Here is a 21847-nt window from a genome sequence, read left to right as displayed (position 1 = left end):
CTGTGTGAGTCCAACACGCCACATGGTGGCGCTTCTGCACACCTTCTCTACTATCGGCTTCTTTAACTTCAGCAGAAACTGGTCAACTTCAAACCATCTCCATCATCCATCTGTCCGTCCGTCCGTCCGTCCGTCCATCCGTCCATCTTCTATACTGTTTAATCCTGTGCAGGGTGTTGAGCTAATCTAAGTTAACTATGGGCAAGGGCAGGTGAGGTTGGGTAAAAACACGTGAGGACAAGTAAGTACAGGTGAGGACAAATGAGGACAGGTGAGGTCAGGTTAACAGTCTATCACAAGGCAAATAAACTCACATCAATCTGGGATCTCACTTTGATGTGGTGTGAATTACACCTCTATGACATCTGTATTACTCCACTTCTGCACTATTGCACCATTATTACTCACTATTACGCCGCTATTACTCCACTAGTACACCTATATTACTCCACTATTAAACAACTGGAGTAATAGTATTATTAGGCTTCTATTACTCCAATATTACACATCTATTTATCCACTAATAAACCTCTATAATTCCACTATTACACTTCTATTACTCCACTATTACACCTCTATTACACCATTATTACACATCTATAACTCCACTAATTCACCTCTATTACTCCACAAATACACCTCTCACTCCACTAATACACCTCTATTACACTGCTATCACTCCACTATTACAATTCCAGTTTTACACTTCTACTACACCACTATTACTCTATTATTACACTTCTGTAACGGCACTATTACACCTCTATTACTCCATTATTACACCTGTAATACGCCACCAATACACCACTAATACTGAACTGTTTTGCCTCTATTATTCCACCAATACACCTCTATCACACCATTCCTACACCACCATTATACCGCTATTACTCCACTATTACACCTGTAATACTCCACTAATACACCTCTATTTCACTTCTATAACTCCACTATTACACCTCCATTACTCCACTATAACATTTCTATTACTCCACCAATACACCTCTATCACACACACATATACCACTATTACACCTCTATTACTCCAATAATACACCTCTATTACACCATTAATACTCTGCTATTACACCTCTATTACACCACTAAAACTCCACTATTACACCTCTGACTATTATTTCATCACCATTACTCCACTATTACCCCGTTGTTCCACTTCTATAACTCCACTATTGCACCTCTATTACTCCACTATTACACTTTTATTACACAACTGTTACTCCATTATTACACTTCTATAACTCCACTATTGCACCACTATTACTCCATTATTACACTTTTATGACTCCACTAATACACCTCTATTACACTATTACACCACAATTATGTGACACGCCTGAACAGGTCTTCAGATCTAACCGCTGGTGTCACCAGAACATTTCAGACTGGATCAGGATACAGTTGCAGGTTCTGCAGGTGTCTGCTGATGTGCTCACGAACACCTTCAACTACTTTTCTTTTCTTCTCCACTGATCAGTACAATGTTTTTATCTCATGTTTAGTTTGAACTTGATGCCGCACACCGTACAGTTTTAGCTGATGACAATAAAGACATGCACAACAACAACAACAACAACAACAAATGTCCAAAGTCAAGCATTACCTTTATTTCTCTACCTTGGTCCTGAACGCTTCACTGACTCATCAGTGAACTGAAATCTGGCCTGAACTTTAAAGATGAAAGGTAAAGATCCAGTTAGAAGGACGACAGAGTGGACATGCGGCCCATTTCAATGAGTATCTTTAAATTGTTTGTTGTGAATCCATCACCACCTTTAGTTCCTCCGGAGCAAAACGGTAAAGACTCGGTCCAGAGACATTTTGTAAAGTTAGTCATGTTCAGCTTGTTTCCTTCATGAGCTGAGTTGCTGCAACACGATGGAGCAACTGTTCCTTTCAACGCCGATGGTCGTCTTAGCTCCTCCCTGGTTGGATTAACGCTGAAAAACAGCAAACATCTGCGTTGTTTTGAGTTTCTCATTGTGCTCACACAGACAGAAAACGCAGTGAGCAGCTGTTGTGACTTTCAGAACGGCTTTGACATGAACGATGTTTCCTGCAGAGAAGAAAGTCACTAACGATCAGCGAGCTGCTGCAGTGACCACAAGCATCGTCACTTCATCTCAACACACTAAAGAGGCTTTCGTATGCTGTCTTTCAGGGACAACGGTGACTGGAAAGAAAGTCCCGACTGTATCGGAGTATCGGATATGGAGTGCGACCTGACGGATGTCCTGCAGCCACTGGACAAGTAGGAAGAGTTTTCTTTTCAACAAAGCACAGCTGATATGCAAGTAGACACTGACGTGTCCAAACGGTGTGTTCACACTTGACAGATTCTACACCGCTGATATTCAGACCAATGCTGCAGATGAAGACTACCCTACGGATGGGGATGAGCTCCCTCACACCTACTCTTCCCGGTTCAACCCCTATCGACAGAGTAAGAGTGTCATTAAAGATGCACTGCAGGATGGACCGAACAGTCCACAAGTCCAATAAACTCCACACAGACTCATGTGGCACTGCAGAATTCTGTCTCACAGGACACTGAGTGAATGTTGGAGGACACTGATTGAATGTTGGAGGACACTGAGTGAATGTTGCCGGACACTGAGTGAATGTTGGAGGACACTGAGTGACTGTTGCAGGACACTGAGTGAATGTTGCAGGACACTGAGTGACTGTTGCAGGACACTGAGTGAATGATTCAGGAGGGCATCAGTCTCTCTTCATACACATGGAATCGGAGCAGAACGTTGTGGCTGCAGGGGGAACCTATGCTGTAGTGATGAATGAACATAAGGATCGTCATCAAAAGGCCATAAGTCATCGTGGAGGATTCTCATAATCACACTGCAGCACCTGAACTCCTTAATAGAGACTTCCTGATGGTTCTGGGTCATGGAGGGTGGATGATCATGGAGGGTAGATGATCATGGAGGGTAGATGATCATGGAGGGTAGATGATAATGGCGACTAGATGATAATGAAGGATTGATGATAATGGAGGGGGTGATAATGGAGGCTAGATGGTAATGGAGCTTGGATGATAGTGGAGGGTTGCTGATGATGGAGTGTAGATGATGATGGAGGGTAGATGATGATGGAGGGTAGATGATAATTGAGGGTAGATGATATGGAGAGTAGATGATATGGAGAGTAGATGATATGGAGAGTAGATGATATGGAGAGTAGATGATGATGGAGGGTAGATTATAATGGAAGTGGATTATAATGGAGGAGGATGATAATGGAGGGTACATGATGATGGAGGGTAGATGATGATGGAAGCAGATGATGATGGAGGAGGATGATAATGGAAGTGGATTATAATGGAGGAGGATGATAATGGAGGAGGATGATAATGGAAGTGGATTATAATGGAGGAGGATGATAATGGAGGGTACATGATGATGGAGGGTAGATGATGATGGAGGGTAGATGATGATGGAGGGTAGATGATGATGGAGGAGGATGATAATGGAGGGTAGATGATAATGGAGGGTAGATGATGATGGAAGCAGATGATGATGAAGGGTAGATGATAATGGAAGTGGATGATAATGGAGGGTAGATTAATATTTGTGGCCTCATGAATGTGATGAAGACAAGTTCAAGAAATGTTGAGAAGAAAAGGAGGAAGGAGGAAGAAGGACTAAAATGATGGAGTGATGACAGAGAGGGAGGGAAGGACTGTTTACCAGTGAGTTTGTGAATGCCTGTCATGTCCTCTTACCATCCCTGTTTCTGCAGGTAACATCAGTGCTGTGACGTTCACCCTGCACCCGCTGGACCAGTCCACAGTCACCGTCAACATCACAGACACACTGACCGCCATCCACCAGCGGGGGCAGCAGCTCACCATCAGAGACGTCCTGCGCTCCGATCTCATGTACAAGATCACCTACTACAAGGCTGGAAGCACCGGCAAGGTCTGAAATGCCACGTACAGGGACCACCCACCAATTTTTGGTTCTGTCTGGGGTCTCTGGTTCTGTTGGTATTCTGGTTCTGTCTGCAGTCTCTGTTTCTGTTGGTATTCTGGTTCTGTCTGTAGTCCCTGTTTCTGTTTGTATTCTGGTTCTGTCTGCAGTCTCTGTTTCTGTTAGTATTCTGGTTCTGTTTGTATTCTGGTTCTGTCTGCAGTCTCTGTTTCTGTTGGTATTCTGGTTCTGTCTGAAGTCCCTGTTTCTGTTTGTATTCTGGTTCTGTCTGCAGTCTCTGTTTCTGTTAGTATTCTGGTTCTGTTTGTATTTTGGTTCTGTCTACAGTCTCTGTTTCTGTTTGTATTCTGGTTCTGTCTGAAGTCCCTGTTTCTGTTTGTATTCTGGTTCTATCTGCAGTCTCTGTTTCTGTTTGTATTCTGGTTCTGTTTGTATTCTGTTTCTGTCTACAGTCTCTGTTTTTGTTTGTATTCTGGTTCTGTTTGTATTCTGGTTCTGTCTGCAGTCTCTGTTTCTGTTTGTATTCTGGTTCTGTCTGAAGGACTCTGTTTCTGTCTGCAGTGTCTGTTTCTGTTTGTATTCTGGTTCTGTCAGGCAGGTCCAGTTGGAGATTGGCTGGTGGAGATTGGGTGGAGGCTAGTTGAGGATGGTAGATGGAGGTTGGTGGAGGCTAGTGGAAGTTGGTGGAGATTAGTGGAGGATGCTGATGGAGGCTAGTGGAGGATGGTTGATGGAGGTTGGTGGTTGTTGGTGGAGGCTATTTGACGATTGTGCATGGAAGTTTCGTGGAGGATGGTGGAGGTTGGTGGATATTGGTGGAGGGTTGGTTTGGGGTGGTTTTTATTTACACCAAAGTGCTCATATTTACAGTGCAGGATTTAAACTAGAACAAAACAAACAAATAATTCTGTAGAGGACATTGACTTTCTTATTCACAGCTCGACAACCCACCATCCTCCTAGGCTCAGCGACAGCCCCGTTTAAGTGAGCAGAGCTCTCCTTTATACTATAAGCCCCGCCCTCGGGCAAACCAACTATCTATTATAGGGTTTTTTTACACAATTTAAGTAAATGAAAAACAAACGTTCTGCAAGCAATTATAAACCTTCCCATAATTGTACATAGGGAAAGCCCTTTTCATACCGGTTTTCTCCAGGCCGGTTTAAGCCGGTAACCATAGGGTATACCAATTATACGCACTATAATGGTATAACCCCGTTTCTTTTGCGCGCCACTAGGCGCTCTTAACCGAGAACCCGGAAGTACCTCAGTTTGACAGTTCCAGCCGCAGGCAAGCGTGTGTGTGTGTGTGTGTGTGTGTCTGTGTGACGTGTAGGCAAAGAGGGTGCACCCTCCTTTGCCTACAGCAGGGAAGCATGTCCAGGGACCCGGGAAACAGTTTCTGGAATTGATCTTTACAACAACATTGACAGCGCTGTGCGCGCGCTCCCAGCACCGGCTCTCTCCGCCAGCGGAGAGAGGAAAGGCGTCACATTATCCCCCTCCTCCCCGAGGTTGGCATTGTGCGGCAACCTGGAGAGATAATCTGCCACAACGTTTGTCTTGCCAGCTCTATACTTAATCTGAAACTTGAATGGCTGGAGGGAGAGGTACCAGCGGGTCAGACGGCTGTTGTGGTCTTTCATGGAGTTCTTCCACGTCAGAGCCCGATGGTCAGTCTCCAAGTCGAACTCCCTCCCCAGCAGGTAGTACCTCAAGCTCTCCAGGGCCCATTTGATAGCCAGGCCCTCCTTCTCCCCCGTTGAGTACCTGGTCTCCCGTGGTAGCAGCTTGCGGCTCAGGTAAAGCACCGGTTGTTCTTCCCCAGGTTTACCTTGGGCCAGGACTGCCCCCAGGCCCACTACAGAAGCATCAGTCTGGACCAAGAACCGCTGGCTGAAGTCTGGACTTCTCAACACTGGCGATGAGCACAAGCTGACCTTGAGGGTTTGGAATGCGGTCTCGCATTCCTCCTTCCAGGTGACAGGATTCCTCTGGTCCTTCGCTGTCAGGGGCGTCAGAGGAGCAGCAATGGTGGCAAACTGTGGGACGAATCTCCTGTACCAGCCGGCTAAGCCCAAGAAGGACCTCACCTCCTTCTTTGTGCGCGGACGTGGGCAGCTGCGGATGGCCTCGACTTTGTCCACCTGTGGTCTGACCTTGCCTTGTCCCAGCCGGTAGCCTAGGTACAGCGCCTCTTCTTTGGCCCACTGACACTTGGCAGGATTCAGTGTCAGGCCCGCCTGTTGGATCTGGCCAAGGACTCGCTCCAGATGATGCAGGTGCTCCTCCCAGGTGTTACTGAAAATGACCACATCGTCCAGGTAGGCAGCACTGCAGTCTTCACACCCCCGCAGGACACGGTCCATCAGTCTCTGGAAGGTGGCTGGTGCTCCATGGAGGCCAAAGGGCATCACAGTGAACTGGAAGAGACCTGCAGGTGTCTGGAAAGCAGTGTAAGGTCGACTCGATGATTCAAGGGGTACCTGCCAGTATCCCTTACAGAGGTCAAGGGTGGTAATGAACCTAGCTCGACCAATCTTCTCCAACAGATCGTCGATCCGGGGCATTGGGTAGGCATCGAACTGCAACATTGCGGTGAGTTGTCTGAAGTCGATGCAGATGCGCAGTGAGCCATCCTTCTTCGCCACAATGACCACCGGGCTACACCACTCGGACTGCGACGGCTCAATCACCCCCAAGCGCTGCATCTCCTCTACCTCCTCCTGGAGCTTTGCCACCAGGTGTTGTGGCACACGGTAGGACCTCCGGCGTACTGGCCCCTTGTCTTTGAGGATGATCAGGTCAGTCTTTCCCGGGTTGACCACGAACAGCTTGGAGACTCGCTGGAACACCTGGCCCAGCTGGTTGGACTGGACGCCTGTCAGATGGTTCAGAGCTGGTTCAGCAGACTGGTTGAGGTCGGTTAGGGACGGCTCCTCCTCCCCTTCACTGTCCACCTGGGTCACCAGCAGGGATCCCACAGGAACCTGGACTGGAGCCTCCTTCCACTCCTTCAACAGGTTGACGCGATAAATCTGCTTTGCCTTTTTCTTGTCCGGATGGTGGATCTCGTAGGTCACAGGGCCCATCTTCCTAAGGACGGTGTATGGCCCCTTCCACTTCGCAAGCAGCTTGTGGCTGGAGGATGGCAGGAGCAGAAGCACCTTTTGGCCTGGCTGGAACTCTGTGTCTGGCCTGTCGGTCGTACCACTTTTTCTGGACCTGCTGGGCCTCAAGCAGGTTGACCTCTGCCTCATCGCGGTACTTTGCCAGGTGGTCCCTCATCTCCAACACGAAGTGGACCACACTGCAATCACTGGCGCTGGTTGCAGGAGCCTCCCAGGTCTTTAACAGCAGGTCCAATGGCCCCTGGACATCCCAGCCATACAGCAACTCAAATGGGGAGAAACCTGTGGAAGCTTGAGGGACCTCCCGGTAAACAAACAGGAGGAAGGGCAGCCACTGGTCCCAGTCTCGCCCGGTGTCGGCCACAAACTTCTGCAGCATCTTTTTCAACGTTTGGTTGAACCGCTCGACCAGGCCATCCGTCTGAGGGTGGTACGGGGTGGTCTTTAGTGCAGAAATCCCCAGCTGTCGATGGAAGAGCTGCAGGAGTCTGGAGGTGAAGTTGGTCCCCTGGTCCGTTACGATCTCGTCCGGCACGCCAACCCTGGAAAACACCTGGACAAGACAACGTAGCACTGCCGGGGCAGTGATGGTGTGCAAGGGGAAAGCCTCTGGAAAACGTGTTGCATAATCGCAGAACACGAGAATGTACTGGTGCCCTCTGCTGCTTCGCACTAGTGGGCCAACAATGTCCATGGCTATACGCCTAAATGGAGTGGAGATTACAGGCAATGGTTGGAGGTAGGCACGGTCTGACTGACGGACATAGCAGGTTTTCTGGCAGATGGGACAGGTTTGGCAATATGTTTTAACATCTGTGGACATAGAAGGCCAATAAAATCTGGAGGCTATTCGCAAGTATGTTTTGTTGCGACCAAGGTGACCAGCCCATGGCAAGGTGTGGGCCAAGTGCATTATCATCGGTCGACATGAACCCGGAACCACAAGGCGCTTAACCCCCTCAGCCACTGCATACAAAACATCACTGTCCATAGCATAGCATTCTTTGTCCCCCTTTGCCATGTCCAGCCCCCCAACCACTTTAGCAAACAGCGGCTTTAGAGTCTCATCCCCTCTCTGCAAGGCCCCAATGTCCCCTGGAACATTCCACAAGTCATCCCCCCCTCCTTACAATCTGGTTCCCTGGGTTGCAGATGCTTTTCAAAACGCCGCTGACGCCGAGACTTCTTCTGGCCCTTTGTGCCCCCCTCAAACAAACTACTGTCCAGTTTTGAGAAGGGTTCAAGATCGGGCCCCTTTTCCTGCTCTGGGACAGACTGCACTCTCGCTCTGGCCTGGGCACGGGTGATCACCTGACCCAGCAAACCCCGACCACAGTCAATCTCTTGGTCCCCGGCTTCCAGCAGCACGTCCAGCAGTACGGGTAAGTCCCATCCCAGAATGGCAGCGACTGGCAACTTTTCAACAACTCCCACAGTCCTCAAATAGGCTTGTTCATCCACCACCACAGTCAGTTCAGCCGTAGGGTAGGAATGGCTATCACCATGCACACACAAGATGTCTTTTTGTATGTTATAGTCCACAATGCCCGTTGGCACTAAATCCCTTCGGACCAGCGTCAGGAAGCTACCAGAGTCAATCAACGCCGTCACAGGGTCCCCATTTATCGTAATGTCTTTATAAAGCTGCTGCTGCCCAACAGCACGAACATCCTCGGCACGGGGTGTGTAACAGGCACAGTTAAATTTAGCTTTCCTGAGGGGGCATAGCGATGCTTTGTGGCCTGGCTGCTGGCAGTAAAAACAGATGAACTCCTTACCGGGACTGCGAGGTCTGGGTGCAGGCCGGGGTTCTCCAGGCAGATGTGGGTTGGTTCTGGTTGCTGGTCTGTGAAGACGGCTGACGACCGGGACCACCGTGGTATTCAGTTGTGCCTCCCCTTTGTGCGTTGAGGTACTGCACCGCCAGCTTGGCCGCAGCTAGCCCATCCGTTGGCTCGTGCTCCTTCACCCAGGTGCGAATGTCCACCGGCAGGACACAAAGAAGCTGCTCTAGGATGATCTGCTCACCCATCTGCTCCTTGGTGTGCTGCTCCGGCCGGATCCACCGCCGGTAGAAGCCCTTTAAGCGGTGGTAGGTCTCTGTCGGGTTTTCTCCGGGTGGAACGGCCGTGGACCGGAACCGCTGACGGTACGTCTCCGGTGAGACGTCAAACTTGCTCAGGAGAGCTGCCTTCAGGTCCGGGTACGAGTGAGCTCTCTCCTCGTCCATGGCTGTGTAGGCCTCTAGTGCTTTCCCCGTGAGTAGAGGCACCAGACGACACGCCCACTCAGTCTCTAGCCAACCCCATGTTCTGGCAATAAGCTCAAAGCGAAGCAGGTAATTTTCAATGTCTTCTCCGTCCATAAACTGTGGTATCTTGGGGTCACGATAGAGTCTGGTCTCTGGCCTAGGGAGTTCTGCACCACTGCTCACCCTTACACTTGGCGCCTCCACGGGTGAACTGTAGCGCTGCCGAGGAAGTGATGTAGGCAGGTCCAGCCTATGGCTCAGTGATGACTTCTCAGATGACGCCGTGGTCCTGGCTGATGGCGGGCTCGGTGCTACTGGCCTCTGGTCTGGGAATGAAGAACGGAGTCCTCTTAGCTCAGCCAGAAACCCTTCCTCTCGCCTCTGCTGTCCCTCCAAGAAAGTCCTCATAACAGCCACCAGCTCCTCCCCTGCACTTGGAGCTCCAGGGGGTACTTGTAGAGCTGGATCAGCAGCACCCCCTTCGTCCTCTTCCTCTGTGTCCCAGGCTCCATCATCTACAGCTGGACCCTGCCTTCGCTTCCTGTTTTTGCGAGCGCAGCCTGGATCGTTTTCCAGAGAACCGGGTGTGTCCTCGTCGACTGGCCATCCCACTTCTGACACCAAATGTCACGGGTCCAGTTTTCAAAAGGAGAACACGATGCAAAAAATGATGGCCAGTCAGCAAACTGCAGTTTGAGGTGGTTTTTATTTACACCAAAGTGCTCCTATTTACAGTGCAGGATTTAAACTAGAACAAAACAAACAAACAAAACAAACAAATAATTCTGTAGAGGACATTGACTTTCTTATTCACAGCTCGACAACCCACCATCCTCCTAGGCTCAGCGACAGCCCCGTTTAAGTGAGCAGAGCTCTCCTTTATACTATAAGCCCCGCCCTCGGGCAAACCAACTATCTATTATAGGTTTTTTTTTACACAATTTAAGTAAATGAAAAACAAACGTTCTGCAAGCAATTATAAACCTTCCCATAATTGTACATAGGGAAAGCCCTTTTCATACCGGTTTTCTCCAGGCCGGTTTAAGCCGGTAACCATAGGGTATACCAATTATACGCACTATAATGGTATAACCCCGTTTCTTTTGCGCGCCACTAGGCGCTCTTAACCGAGAACCCGGAAGTACCTCAGTTTGACAGTTCCAGCCGCAGGTAAGTGTGTGTGTGTGTGTGTGTGTGTGTGTGTGTGTGTGTGTGTGTGTGTGTGTGTGTGTGTGTGTGTGTGTGTGTGTGTGTGTGTGTGTGTGTGTGTGTGTGTCTGTGTGTCTGTGTAGGCAAAGAGGGTGCACCCTCCTTTGCCTACAGCAGGGAAGCATGTCCAGGGACCCGGGAAACAGTTTCTGGAGTTGATCTTTACAACAACATTGACAGCGCTGTGCGCGCGCTCCCAGCACCGCTGGCGCACCGCTCCCGGCTGGACGGTGCGCTCAAGAGCGCTCCGTCACAATGGTTGATGGAAGTTGGTGGACGTTGGTGGAGCATGGTTCGAGCTTGGTGGAGGCTAGTGGAGGATGGTTGGTGGAGGCTAATGGAGGATGGTTAATGGAAGTAGGTGGAGCATGGTGGAGGTTGGTGGAGATTGTCGGAGGATGGTTCATGGAGGTTGGTGCAGGATGGTGGAGGATGGTGGAGATGGGTGGAGGCTCATGGAGGATGGTTGATGGAAGTTGGTGGAGGGAGGTTGGTGGCGGTTGATGGAAGATGGTGCAGGCTAGTGGACAATGGTGGAGGTTGGTGGAGATTGTTTGAGGATGGTTGATGGAGGATGGTGGAGATTGGCTGAGGATGGTTGATGGAGGTTGGTGGAGGATGGTGGAGGTTGGGGGACATTTGTTGAGGATGGTGGAGATTGGTCGAGGCTACTGGAGGATAGTTGATGGAAGTTGGTGGAGATTGGTGGAGGATGGTTGATGGAGGTTGTTGGAGGATGGTGGATGTTGGTGGAGATTGGTAGAGGCTAGTGGAGAATGGTTGATTGAAGTTGGTGTAGGTTGATGGAGGATAGTTCGCGCTTGGTGGAGGTTGTTGGAGGATGGTGGAGGTTGGTGGAGATTGGTAGAGGCTAGTGGAGAATGGTTGATTGAAGTTGGTGTAGGTTGATGGAGGATAGTTCGAGCTTGGTGGAGGATGGTGGAGGATGGTTTGAGCTTGGTGGAGGCTAGTGGAGGAGGTTGGTGGAGGATGGTGGAGGTTGGTTGATGGAGGATGGTGGTTGATGGAGATTGGTGGATGATGGTGGAGGTTGGTGGAAATTGGTGGAGACTAATGGAGGATTTTGTATAGAAGTTGGTGGAGCATGGTAGAGGATGGTTGATGGAGGTTGGTTAGGATGGTGGAGGTTGGTGGAGATCTTCCATCAATCCTCCATTCAGCCATTAGTCCTCCATTCATCACCCATTCATCTACTCATCCTCCATTCATCCATTAATCCTTCCTTAATCTATTTATCTTCCATTAATCTTTCATTCATCCTCTATTCATCCACAGTCCCCTGCCACTCTGTTGACAATCCACCCAGCCTTCTTCCAGAGAAAAGACCCCACACACACACACACACACACACACACACACACACACACACACACACACACACACACACACACACACACACACACACACACACACACACACACACACACACACACACACACACACACACACACACACACACACACACACACACACACACACACACACACACACACTGCCTCCTCCACAGTGAACAGCTGGAAAGAGCAGAATGTAGGACTCAGCAGTACATTAGTCATCAACACTGATTAGGTCACCGGAGGAATCGGTCTGTGAAAGTTTGAGATGGTCTGTGATGGTGTGTGACAGTGCATAACGGTGTGTGACGGTTTGTAACTGTGTGTATCGTGCATGGCTGTGTGTGACAGTGTGTAAAGTGTGTGATGGTGTGTGACGGAGTGTGGCAGTGTGTGACGGTGTGTAAAGTGTGTGACGGTGTGTGACGGAGTGTGGCAGTGTGTGACGGTGTGTAAAGTGTGTAACGGTGTATAAAGTGTGTAACGGTGTGTAAAGTGTGTGACGGTGTGTGGCGGTGTGTAACGGTCTGTAAAGTTTGGAACAGTCTGTAATGGTTTGTATCGTGTGTATCGTGTGTATCGTGTGTATCGTGTGTATCGTGTGTATCGTGTGTGACGGTCTGTGACGGTCTGTGACGGTCTGTGACGGTCTGTGACGGTCTGTGACGGTCTGTGACGGTCTGTGACGGTCTGTGACGGTCTGTGACGGTCTGTGACAGTGTGTGAAGTGTGTAATGGTGTGTGACGGTTTGTAACGAAGTGTGGCAGTGTGTGACGTGTGTGACGGTGTGTAACGGTGTGGAAAGTGTGTAACGGTGTGTGACGTTTGTAACTGTGTGTATCGTGTGTGGCTGTGTGTGACGGTGTGTGACGTGTGTAAAGTGTGTAATGGTGTGTGTGTAACGGTGTGTGACGGTGTGTAAAGTGTGGAACAGTCTGTTTCAGTGTGTGACGGTTTGTAACTGTGTATCGTGTGTGACGGTGTGTGACGGAGTGTGGGTGTGTGACGGTGTGTAAAGTGTGTAACGGTGTGTGACGTGTGTAAAGTGTGTAACTGAGTGTGACGGTGTGTAACGGGGTGTGACGGTGTGTAACGGGGTGTGACGGTGTGTGACGGTTTGTAACTGTGTGTATCGTGTGTGGCGGTGTGTGATGGTGTGTGACGGAGTGTGGCGGTGTGTTACAGTGTATAACGGTGTGTAAAATGTGTAATGGTGTGTGGCGGTGTGTGACGGTTTGTAACTGTGTGTATCGTGTGTGGCGGTGTGTGACGGTGTGTCTGTCCTGACAGAGAGAAGTCACATCGGCCTCCAGCGTAGCTGAAGTGTCCCAGCTGGACTCTGGAGAGTCGTACTGCTTCATTGTAGCAGTTTTCATCCCCAGCAGACCCAAAGAGACGCAACTGGGAGCGCCGAGCTCCCAGCAGTGTACACAGGGCCACGGCATCGCTCAAGGTCAGGCTGGAGCTACGCTATGCTATGCTACATGATGCTACACTACACTGTGTTATGCTAAACTACACTATGCTAGACTACACTATGTAGCGCTACACTACAATATGCTACACTTCATTATGCTACACTACACTATGCTATGCTACACTATGCTATGCTACACTATGCTATGCTACAATATGCTACACTTCATTATGCTACACTACAATATGCTACACTTTATTATGCTACACTACACTATGCTATGCTACACTTCATTATGCTACACTACACTATGCTATGCTACACTATGTTACGATGTACTACATTACGCTACACTAAGTTACGCTTCACTTAGTTACGCTACCTGAGGTTCTCGGCAGTGTGGAAGCAGAACTTCTCCTGTCGTCATGGTGATGAATTAATATTCCAACAGGAAACGCACTCACACGGAGGAACCTCCGCCTCAGAACAAGTGGATGTAAAATGTAAAGTAAAAGAAGAGCAGTGAGGAAGCTCTGCCTGGAACCTTTCTGCTGGAATAAAGTGAAAGTGACTCTGGTTCTATTGTCCCATGAATTAATCTGCTCTAATCTCACCAAGTCAGCATTAACAAGTCAGGAAGGTTCTGGCTTTGGCTGCAGCAGCAGTGTTGCTTTGAGCTGCTGGATGCGTTGGAATTCTTCATAATCTCAGAGATTAACTGCTCCTTCAGTAATCTGTAAACTGCTCTGGAGGGTTTCTCCCTCTGTGATTGGTCAGACGCTGCAAGCTCCGCCCCTTTCATGTGAACGCTCTGATCCTGAAGGGAAACTCTGGTTGAACTAGTGAGTTGATAACCTGCTTCCTGTGAATGCTGATCAGGATCCAGACTGTCTGAACCCATGAAGCAGGGAGATCCTGGATATGTTGATCCAGGAAACACAGAGATCCTGGATATGTTGATCGTGGTTTGTAGTCCAGGCCGCAGGTTAACAGCTTGGACCACACTCTGCTGCCCCCTGAGGGACAAAGTCAGAACTTCACTTTGGCCAGCATGTGAAGGAAGTCTCATTTACTGTCAACAAACATACATCAGCTGTTAGACAAACAAATATTCAGTCTTTGCTTGCAGTTATTGTCCATGACATCCAGAAAAGTGATGAGTGACTCTGTTCCTGCAGGTTTGAGTCTGGGAGCGCTGGTCGGCATCGTCTTCATTGTCATCACAGTGCTGATCTTCCTCATCATCACCGTGGCTGTGCTCTGCTGCAACCGCTGCCGGCGGAGAAACAAGAGCCTGCAAACGTCTCAGACTTCAGCCCCCATCTAGTGTGTGTGTGTGTGTGTGTGTGTGTGTGTGTGTGTGTGTGTGTGTGTGTGTGTGTGTGTGTGTGTGTGTGTGTGTGTGTGTGTGTGTGTGTGTGTGTGTGTGTGTGTGTGTGTGTGTGTGTGTGTGTGTGTGTGTGTGTGTGTGTGTGTGTGTGTGTGTGTGTGTGTGTGTGTGTGTGTGTGTGTGTGTGTGTGTGTTTTGTGCCACACGTCTAATGAGTGCTTCCACTGTGGCAAAATTACGTTTTTCTAAAGAAACGCTCCTCAGAGCCAGAACAAACCCACACACTTGTTAAAATGTTATTGCTGCCAAAGTGTAGAGGAGTTGTTCTGAACTTTGTTTGAGCCGAAAGAGAATCAAGTGCAATGTTGCAGGATATTGTAAATGCTGACGGAGTCCTGACCTGCAGCTTCTCATCGCTCCTCCTCACTTTTGGCTATGTGATCAATAAATCCTCATCAATACTGATCACCTGTCCTTCCACTCACTCTCTGGTCAGGATGCAGCTTCTCTCTGTGCTCAAACTACACATCATTTCTAACATGTGAACAGTTAATGGGTTTAATTCTGGAGAACCAGAACCAGAGAGGAAAACCAGCACCACCCAATTCTGTGGAGACCTGGATCACCAGGCTCTCAACACCAACCTGTTCATGCAAATGAAGATGGTGGTTCAGTAGCAGTGACTCAACACTGCAGGGATGTGAGGCTGAGCTCCAGCACCTGAACACTGACCAGGAGGTGGAGTACCTGAACACTGACCAGGAGGTGGAGTACCTGAACACTCACCAGGAGGTGGAGTACCTGAACACTCACCAGGAGGTGGAGCTCCAGCACCTGAACACTGACCAGGAGGTGGAGCGCCTGAACACTGACCAGGAGGTGGAGCGCCTGAACACTCACCAGGAGGTGGAGCTCCAGTGCCTGAACTTGGACCAGGAGGTGGAGCACCTGAACTCGGACCAGGAGGTGGAGCACCTGAACACTGACCAGGAGGTCGAGCTCCAGCGCTTGAACACTGACCATTGCTATTTGTCACTGAAGACATGCAAACTAACATCATATTGATCTGTGGCTGATCTGAGTGTGAGGATGAGGGTGATGAGGGTGAGTGTGATGACGAGGGTGATGACGGTGGTGAGGGTGATGAGGATGAGGATGAGTGTGAGGATGAGGGTGAGTGCGATGATGACTATGAGGGTGAGTGTGAGGATGAGGGTGATGAGAGTGAGTGCGAGAATGAGGGTGATAAGGGTGAGTGTGAGGATGGGGGTGATGAGGGTGAGTGTGAGGATGAAGGTGAGGGTGAGTGTGAGGGTGATGAGAGTGAGGGTGAAGATGACTGTGAAGATGAGGGTGAGTGTGAGGATGGCGAAAATCTTTTGTGGATCAAAACATGAAGTTGTTGAACAACAAATAAAAGCTGTTCATTCCTGACATCTTGTTTTTCCAGCAGTGATTGAGACTGGATATTATCTGTTATAACGTGAGCAGAGCGCCCCCTGCTGTTCTGCAGCTCTTCTACATAAATAAAAGGCTTTTATTGAGGTTTGTATTACTACAAAGTATGTAGAGACATATTTCTATCAATGATATCACAGACGATTGAATTCTATTTTGTTCATTTAGATTGAGCCCATTCTGATGCTGAAGTTGGTTTTGTGTTGGAGGTGTGACCTCTGACCTCTGAGTGTGAAGGCTCTCTAGAACATGGAGCCTTCTGGGGTGAATACGGCCGTTCTCCTCTGTTGTGACGTCGTCTGCTGACAGTTCCAGTGTCTCTCTGTTCAGTTACTTTTCTTTCAGAGAGTCTTGAACGACTGTGGAAGCGACTTCATTAACCTTCTACACCAGGTAGCAACAGTCGATGGCACCGCCCCAACAGACGTCCAGTGGTAACCCAGTGTGTCCTCTCTCTGAACCCAGAAGAGTGAATGAGGCTCATCAGTCCTCAATTTACACCACTTTTATTTCTTTCATCACAGAACATCATAACACGAAACCACACACATGAACGAAACACAAAGGCTGCTCCGCCTCCCTCCCTCCACCGCCACACACACACACACACACACACACAGTCTGAACAAAAGCTGGTCTGCACCGTCAGCAGCCTGGAAATCAATTCTTACAAAAATAAATGCAGAAAAATAAACATGAAGGTGGTCCAGGTCGGCAGGTGAAGGTGTCTGGGTCCAGGTCCAGGTCCAGGCAGGTGAAGGTGTCGGGGTCCAGGTGCAGACCGGCAGGTGAATGTGTCTGGGTCCAGGTCCAGGTCCAGGCAGGTGAAGGTGTCTGGGTCCAGGTCCAGAAAGGTGAAGGTGTCTGGGTCCAGGTCCAGACCGGCTCCAGACAGAAGGCAGTCACTCAGGGAGGTTTGATGTGATCCACAGCTGCAGGCGGCAGTTTGAATCCTCTCGTATTAGAAAGGTGTTTGCTTTGGGTGTGTGATTGGGTCTGCAGAGGCCGCTTCAGCAGCAGAGGATCCTTCTGTTTAAAATAAGTGTATGTTGAAATGAAACTTGCTGCGTGTTAAAGAGTTCAAGTTGTAAATGTGCAGCTGTGGTTGGGTTCAGTCAGCTTGTGGAAGAGAGGAGCAGCAGCTCTGCTTCACTTTCTCGTGTGCAGCTGATCTGTAATCTAATTACTCTGAGATTTCAACCACCGATGCATCAATAAGTATGTCTCTGACGAATAGACTATAATAAGAACTTTATTTTGACTGTATTTTCCAGACAATAAGTCTGATGTGAGATGTTGTTGCGTCAGTCGTTGATAATCCTGGTCCAGAACGTTCCTCAGCTTTTCGGCTCCTTTACAGTTTTATAATTTTACTTTAACTTCTGCTGTGGAGGTGTTTCTGGCTCCGTCAGTCCAATCCAGCTGCTGGAGGTGTTTCTGTGGTAATGGTTTACACTCATGTGGTCACAGATCGAGTTCCACTCCCCCTCGACCTTCATCCACCAGTGGCTGGATTTCATGAACCTATCTTCTTCTTCATTGCTCTTATCGTGATGTCTTCAGCCATCAGAGGGCGCCGGCTGCCCCGTGGGTGTGGTCGCAACCGGGTTTCCAGAAAGAACGCCAACATTGACACCAGACATTGAGCTTCCGCTGCTTCTCGTGAGGTGAATTTCAATGACGTGCTAATCACGATCAATCTCTGGAGCTCAGTCAGACCTTCAGTCAGACCTTCACCCCTTCAGTAAGACCTTCAGTCAGACCTTCAGTAAGACCTTCAGTCAAACTTCCAGTCAGACCTTCGGTCAGACCTTCAGTCAAACTTTCGGTCAGACCTTCAGTCAGACCTTCGGTCAGACCTTCAGTCAAACTTCCGGTCAAACCTTCAGTCAGACCTTCATCCAGCTGCTCATTCATCTTTCTTCTCCTTCATTTCACTGTTTCTACAAACTGGGAGACAAACTTTGAGGTTCCTCTGCACATTTAGGATTTTTCTTCCAAAACAATTTCAGGAACTTTTACTTCTTCAAGGCTGTAGGATCAGGGATTGTGTTCGAAGGGGCCAAACATACTCAAATGAGGAGAAGGAATTCTAGTGCCAGTTCCATATTCCAGCTCAGATCAGTGTGTGTGTGTGTGTGTGTGTGTGTGTGTGTGTGTGTGTGCGCCGAGAGTCAGAGCTCCAGTGTGACGACACAAGGAGGCGGGATGGCGGGACGCTGAGAGTATCATCCACTCTGCATACACAATGCTGAGCACTGAAAACAGCTGGAGATGTGGAGGCGAGCCGGCTGCAGGATGTTTGGAAACAACTTTCAATTAAAACTCTGAGTCTCAGTTCGATCATGTGGAATAAAGTCAAAAACAACCCCACCAGACTTTCTACAACTTCTAAACTACTTCAGATACGTTTATACACTATGTATGTTCCCGGCAGCCACGGCAGCCCCGTTTCAGGCCACCGTGGACAAAACGGGATGGACGTGAGACAACGCAGGGGGACAGGATGGACAAACGCAACAGGTCGTGATTGTCGTGGGCGCCGTGCCAGATTTCTAAACAGTCAAAACATTAGCCACGGCGGCCACGGCGCGGATGAGAAACTCAGTAGCCCGTAGCAAAATGGGATGAACGTCACCAAACGTGGCAGCACGTAACTGGCCGTAGTAGAACTTGGAGGCGGTCCGTAGTGGGACGGGAGGCTTACAGGAAGTGACGTTTAGTGCGCAGTCTATCACGGTTGTTTCACGGTTGCTTCACGTTTTATCACCTCGCGCCGCGTCATGGTTCTCACGGCAGAGTTACGGTGTCTGGTAGCCGTTTCATCATGTTCAATCGCGACTTATCCCGGCGTGTGGCGGTTTGTGGACTTGACGCGTTGCGTTGTCCTCCGGTCTGCCACGGCGCCCACCGTCTGGGAGGAGCTTCACTGGAGTCTGAGCGATGAACGACAGAGCAGCTTCTACAAGCTTCTACTGAACAAGAAATCCAGAGGAATGTCTGCACCCAGCTAAAGTCTCAGGAGACAATGATTGCTTCACTTTTGGTGGCTCTTTGGGGAATAAACGTGCTTCACAATGGTCCAACGTCCACATTTCATCTGTAGAAAGTCTTGACAGAACGTGAACAATGTGTCACGCCTTCCTCAGAATTCCCTAAAATCCCACGGCGCACTACGTTTCAGGCAAATGGGGCTGCCGCGGCTCCTGGGAACATAGAGTAAACCTACCCTTAGTTACTAGATTATCTCAAAACCACAATAGCAGAGTATAATGTATTTTATATTTATATACATTTTCCTAACGATCATGAGGATGGCTGTTGAGCCAGTCAGAGCCAAGAAAGGATCATAAAATAATTACTATCATCGTGAAAAATGCTTCAGCTGGTTGATTTCACTTTCTCTAAATCAATGGGACTAAACCAATCAGGCTTCAATCAGCTGGCCCTACGCTCTCCTATGATCTCTTTTATTGCCGTCATCACAGAAAGATCTTTTTAACCCTCGAAACGCCATCTGTCTTCCTCCTCATCCACTCGGACTCTTGTTGTTACCATGGGAACCGTGCTGACGTGAAAACCCACACGTGACCATGGGTTGGAGAGAGATCACTTCAAGTCGATGCCCTGGGACTGGGACTGGGCCTGGGACTGGGTCTGGGCCTGGGACTGGGCCTGGGACTGCTCCTTGGCCTAAAGCACATAGGAAAGAAAAGACATTAGAATGACAACATTTTGTTGAAGCTGATTCTCAAACATAGAAGTACACAGTGAGTGTACTGAAGTCCAAACAGGAATATTTCGATGAGATTCTGAGAATGAGATCCTGTTAACACGAAAATGCTTTACTTCTCATGGACTGAGCATCTGCAGCAATGGGCACAAAGACGTGCAGTTGATGGAGGAACTTATTCATTGTATTGGAGCTTCATGGCAAATAAATCTGAATTTGGCAAAAATAAAATTTTAAAAAGTCAAAAATTTAGGTACAACAGAGAACGTACCTTCTTATAAAGTCTAGAACTTGTGTGTGTGAGTGTGCGTGTGTGTACGTGTGTGTGTGTGTGTGCGTGTGTATGTGTATGTGTGTGTGTGTGTGAATGTGTGTGTGTACGTGTGTGTATGTCTGTGTGTGCGTGTGTGTGTGCGTGTGTGTGCGTGTGTGCATCTGTGTTTGTGTGTGCGTGTGTGTATGTGTGTGTGTATGTCTGTGTGTGTGTGTGTGTGTGTGTTTGCGTGTGTGTGTGTGTGTGTGTGGATCTGACCTGGCAGGTGAAGTGTCAAACGTACCCTGAGAGAAGGTCGCGGCGGTCTGACGGGCCTGGCTGGCTCTGCTGCCGCTACCCGCCGTGGCTCCATGGGCTCCAGGTCATCGGTTACATCAGGACAGCCGACGTATCCCCCTGCGCCGAACACCGAGCCCAGATCACCTTCAGCCACCTGCTGGCGGGCCGGCAGGTTGGTGGCAGCGCAGATACTTGTGTTAGCGAGTTCGAGACCCAACAGGTCTTCTGACGCCACGTCGCTGTCGGAGCTGCTGGACCAGCTGACCGGCTGTGCGTCCACGCTGCACTGCTTGTTGTTGTTTGATTTAGGTAGAACTTCCATACTGAAGGAATCCAGTACCTCCTTGTTGTCACGGCTACCGAAATCCAGCAATTGCTGGTTTTCATTGCTACTACGATGCTCAATTGTCTGGTTGCCATGGCTACTGGCAATGAGCACTTCTTGATTTTCTTTGCCTCCGAGTTCCAGTAGTTCCTGGTTACCTTGACTGTCTAGGTCCAGGACCTCCTGGTTCTCAGGACAGGTTAGGTGCAGCACTTCCTGATTGCTACAAGGTTCCAGCACTTCCTGGTTGTCGAAGTCAGGTGGTTCAAAGTGCTCTTCGTTGCTGAGGTCACAGAAGGGTTCCACCACCTCTTGGTTGTCGTGACCAAAGATATCCAGCAGCTCTTGGTTTTCATGGAGAACCTGCTCTCTGCGGTCAAGGCTGGATGCTTCTAGTACTTCTTGGTTTCCATTGTTAAACACATCCAGCAGCTCCTGGTTGTCGTGTTCAAGCACTTCCTGGTTTTCAAAGGGATGAGGTTCCAGTACTTCCTGGTTGCTACAGTGAGATGGTTCTACTTCCTCCCTGTTGTCACAAAGATCCAGCACCTCCTGGTTCTCCTCCTCTGGGCTCAGCTTGAAGCCGTAGGGGTCAGAGTCCCGCACCATCGGGGAAGAACTGATGTCAAAGTCATAGTGGTCAAAACTGAGCTGCTCTAGTTGAGCACAGGATGGCTCGGGGTCAAAGGTCAGTTCATTTTCAGGTAGTTCGGGGCTCAGTTCAGCTTCATCAGGATCTAACAGAGTGTGACTGGAGTGCTCTGGACTCAGCTTGAAGCCATATGGGTCGAAGGAAGACTGGCTACCAGGTTCATAGTTCAACTCAAAGCTGGGCTGTACGGAAACATCCAGAGAGTTCTGGGGAGTGGCCGGGTTCCCGGCCTCGTCTTCAGAGTCGCTGGCCCAGTCTGCTGCCTGCATGGAACCAACGGTTCCTGACTCCTCATCCACTAATGGGGCAGGTTCAGCCGGACTTAAACTCAGACCTGGTGGGAAAACAAAGGGGAGAGAGTCAAGGTTTCAAGTGCTCACCATCAGAGTTCCCTCCATAGTTCAAAACCATATGGTTTACAGATTCTCCACACCAAACGAGAACTTTAGTCCTGTTCCGCCTTTCAA

The 21847-nt window shown here is 49.2% G+C and overlaps 1 protein-coding gene across 1 annotated transcript in view; it reads left to right on the top strand.

Annotated features, from left to right (window-relative positions):
* Nucleotides 1-16218, top strand: part of LOC308113611 (tissue factor-like) — an 18417-nt gene extending 2199 nt beyond the window's left edge. The window contains exons 2-7 of the mRNA XM_080470005.1: nt 1-4; nt 2180-2269; nt 2355-2461; nt 3775-3953; nt 13203-13365; nt 14508-16218. The exon at nt 1-4 is cut by the window's left edge and continues 111 nt beyond it. Coding sequence (XP_080326131.1) covers nt 1-4; nt 2180-2269; nt 2355-2461; nt 3775-3953; nt 13203-13365; nt 14508-14656 — 692 coding nt within the window. The 3' untranslated portion in view covers nt 14657-16218. The remainder of the gene's footprint in view (nt 5-2179; nt 2270-2354; nt 2462-3774; nt 3954-13202; nt 13366-14507) is intronic.
* Nucleotides 16219-21847: the final 5629 nt, after the last annotated feature.

The sequence above is a fragment of the Lipophrys pholis genome (assembly GCF_963383615.2).
Source record: "Lipophrys pholis genome assembly, chromosome: 1".
In the NCBI taxonomy this organism is placed as follows: domain Eukaryota; kingdom Metazoa; phylum Chordata; class Actinopteri; order Blenniiformes; family Blenniidae; genus Lipophrys; species Lipophrys pholis.
Note: the sequence above shows the minus strand (reverse complement) of the source record. Positions and strands in the feature narration are given on the sequence as shown.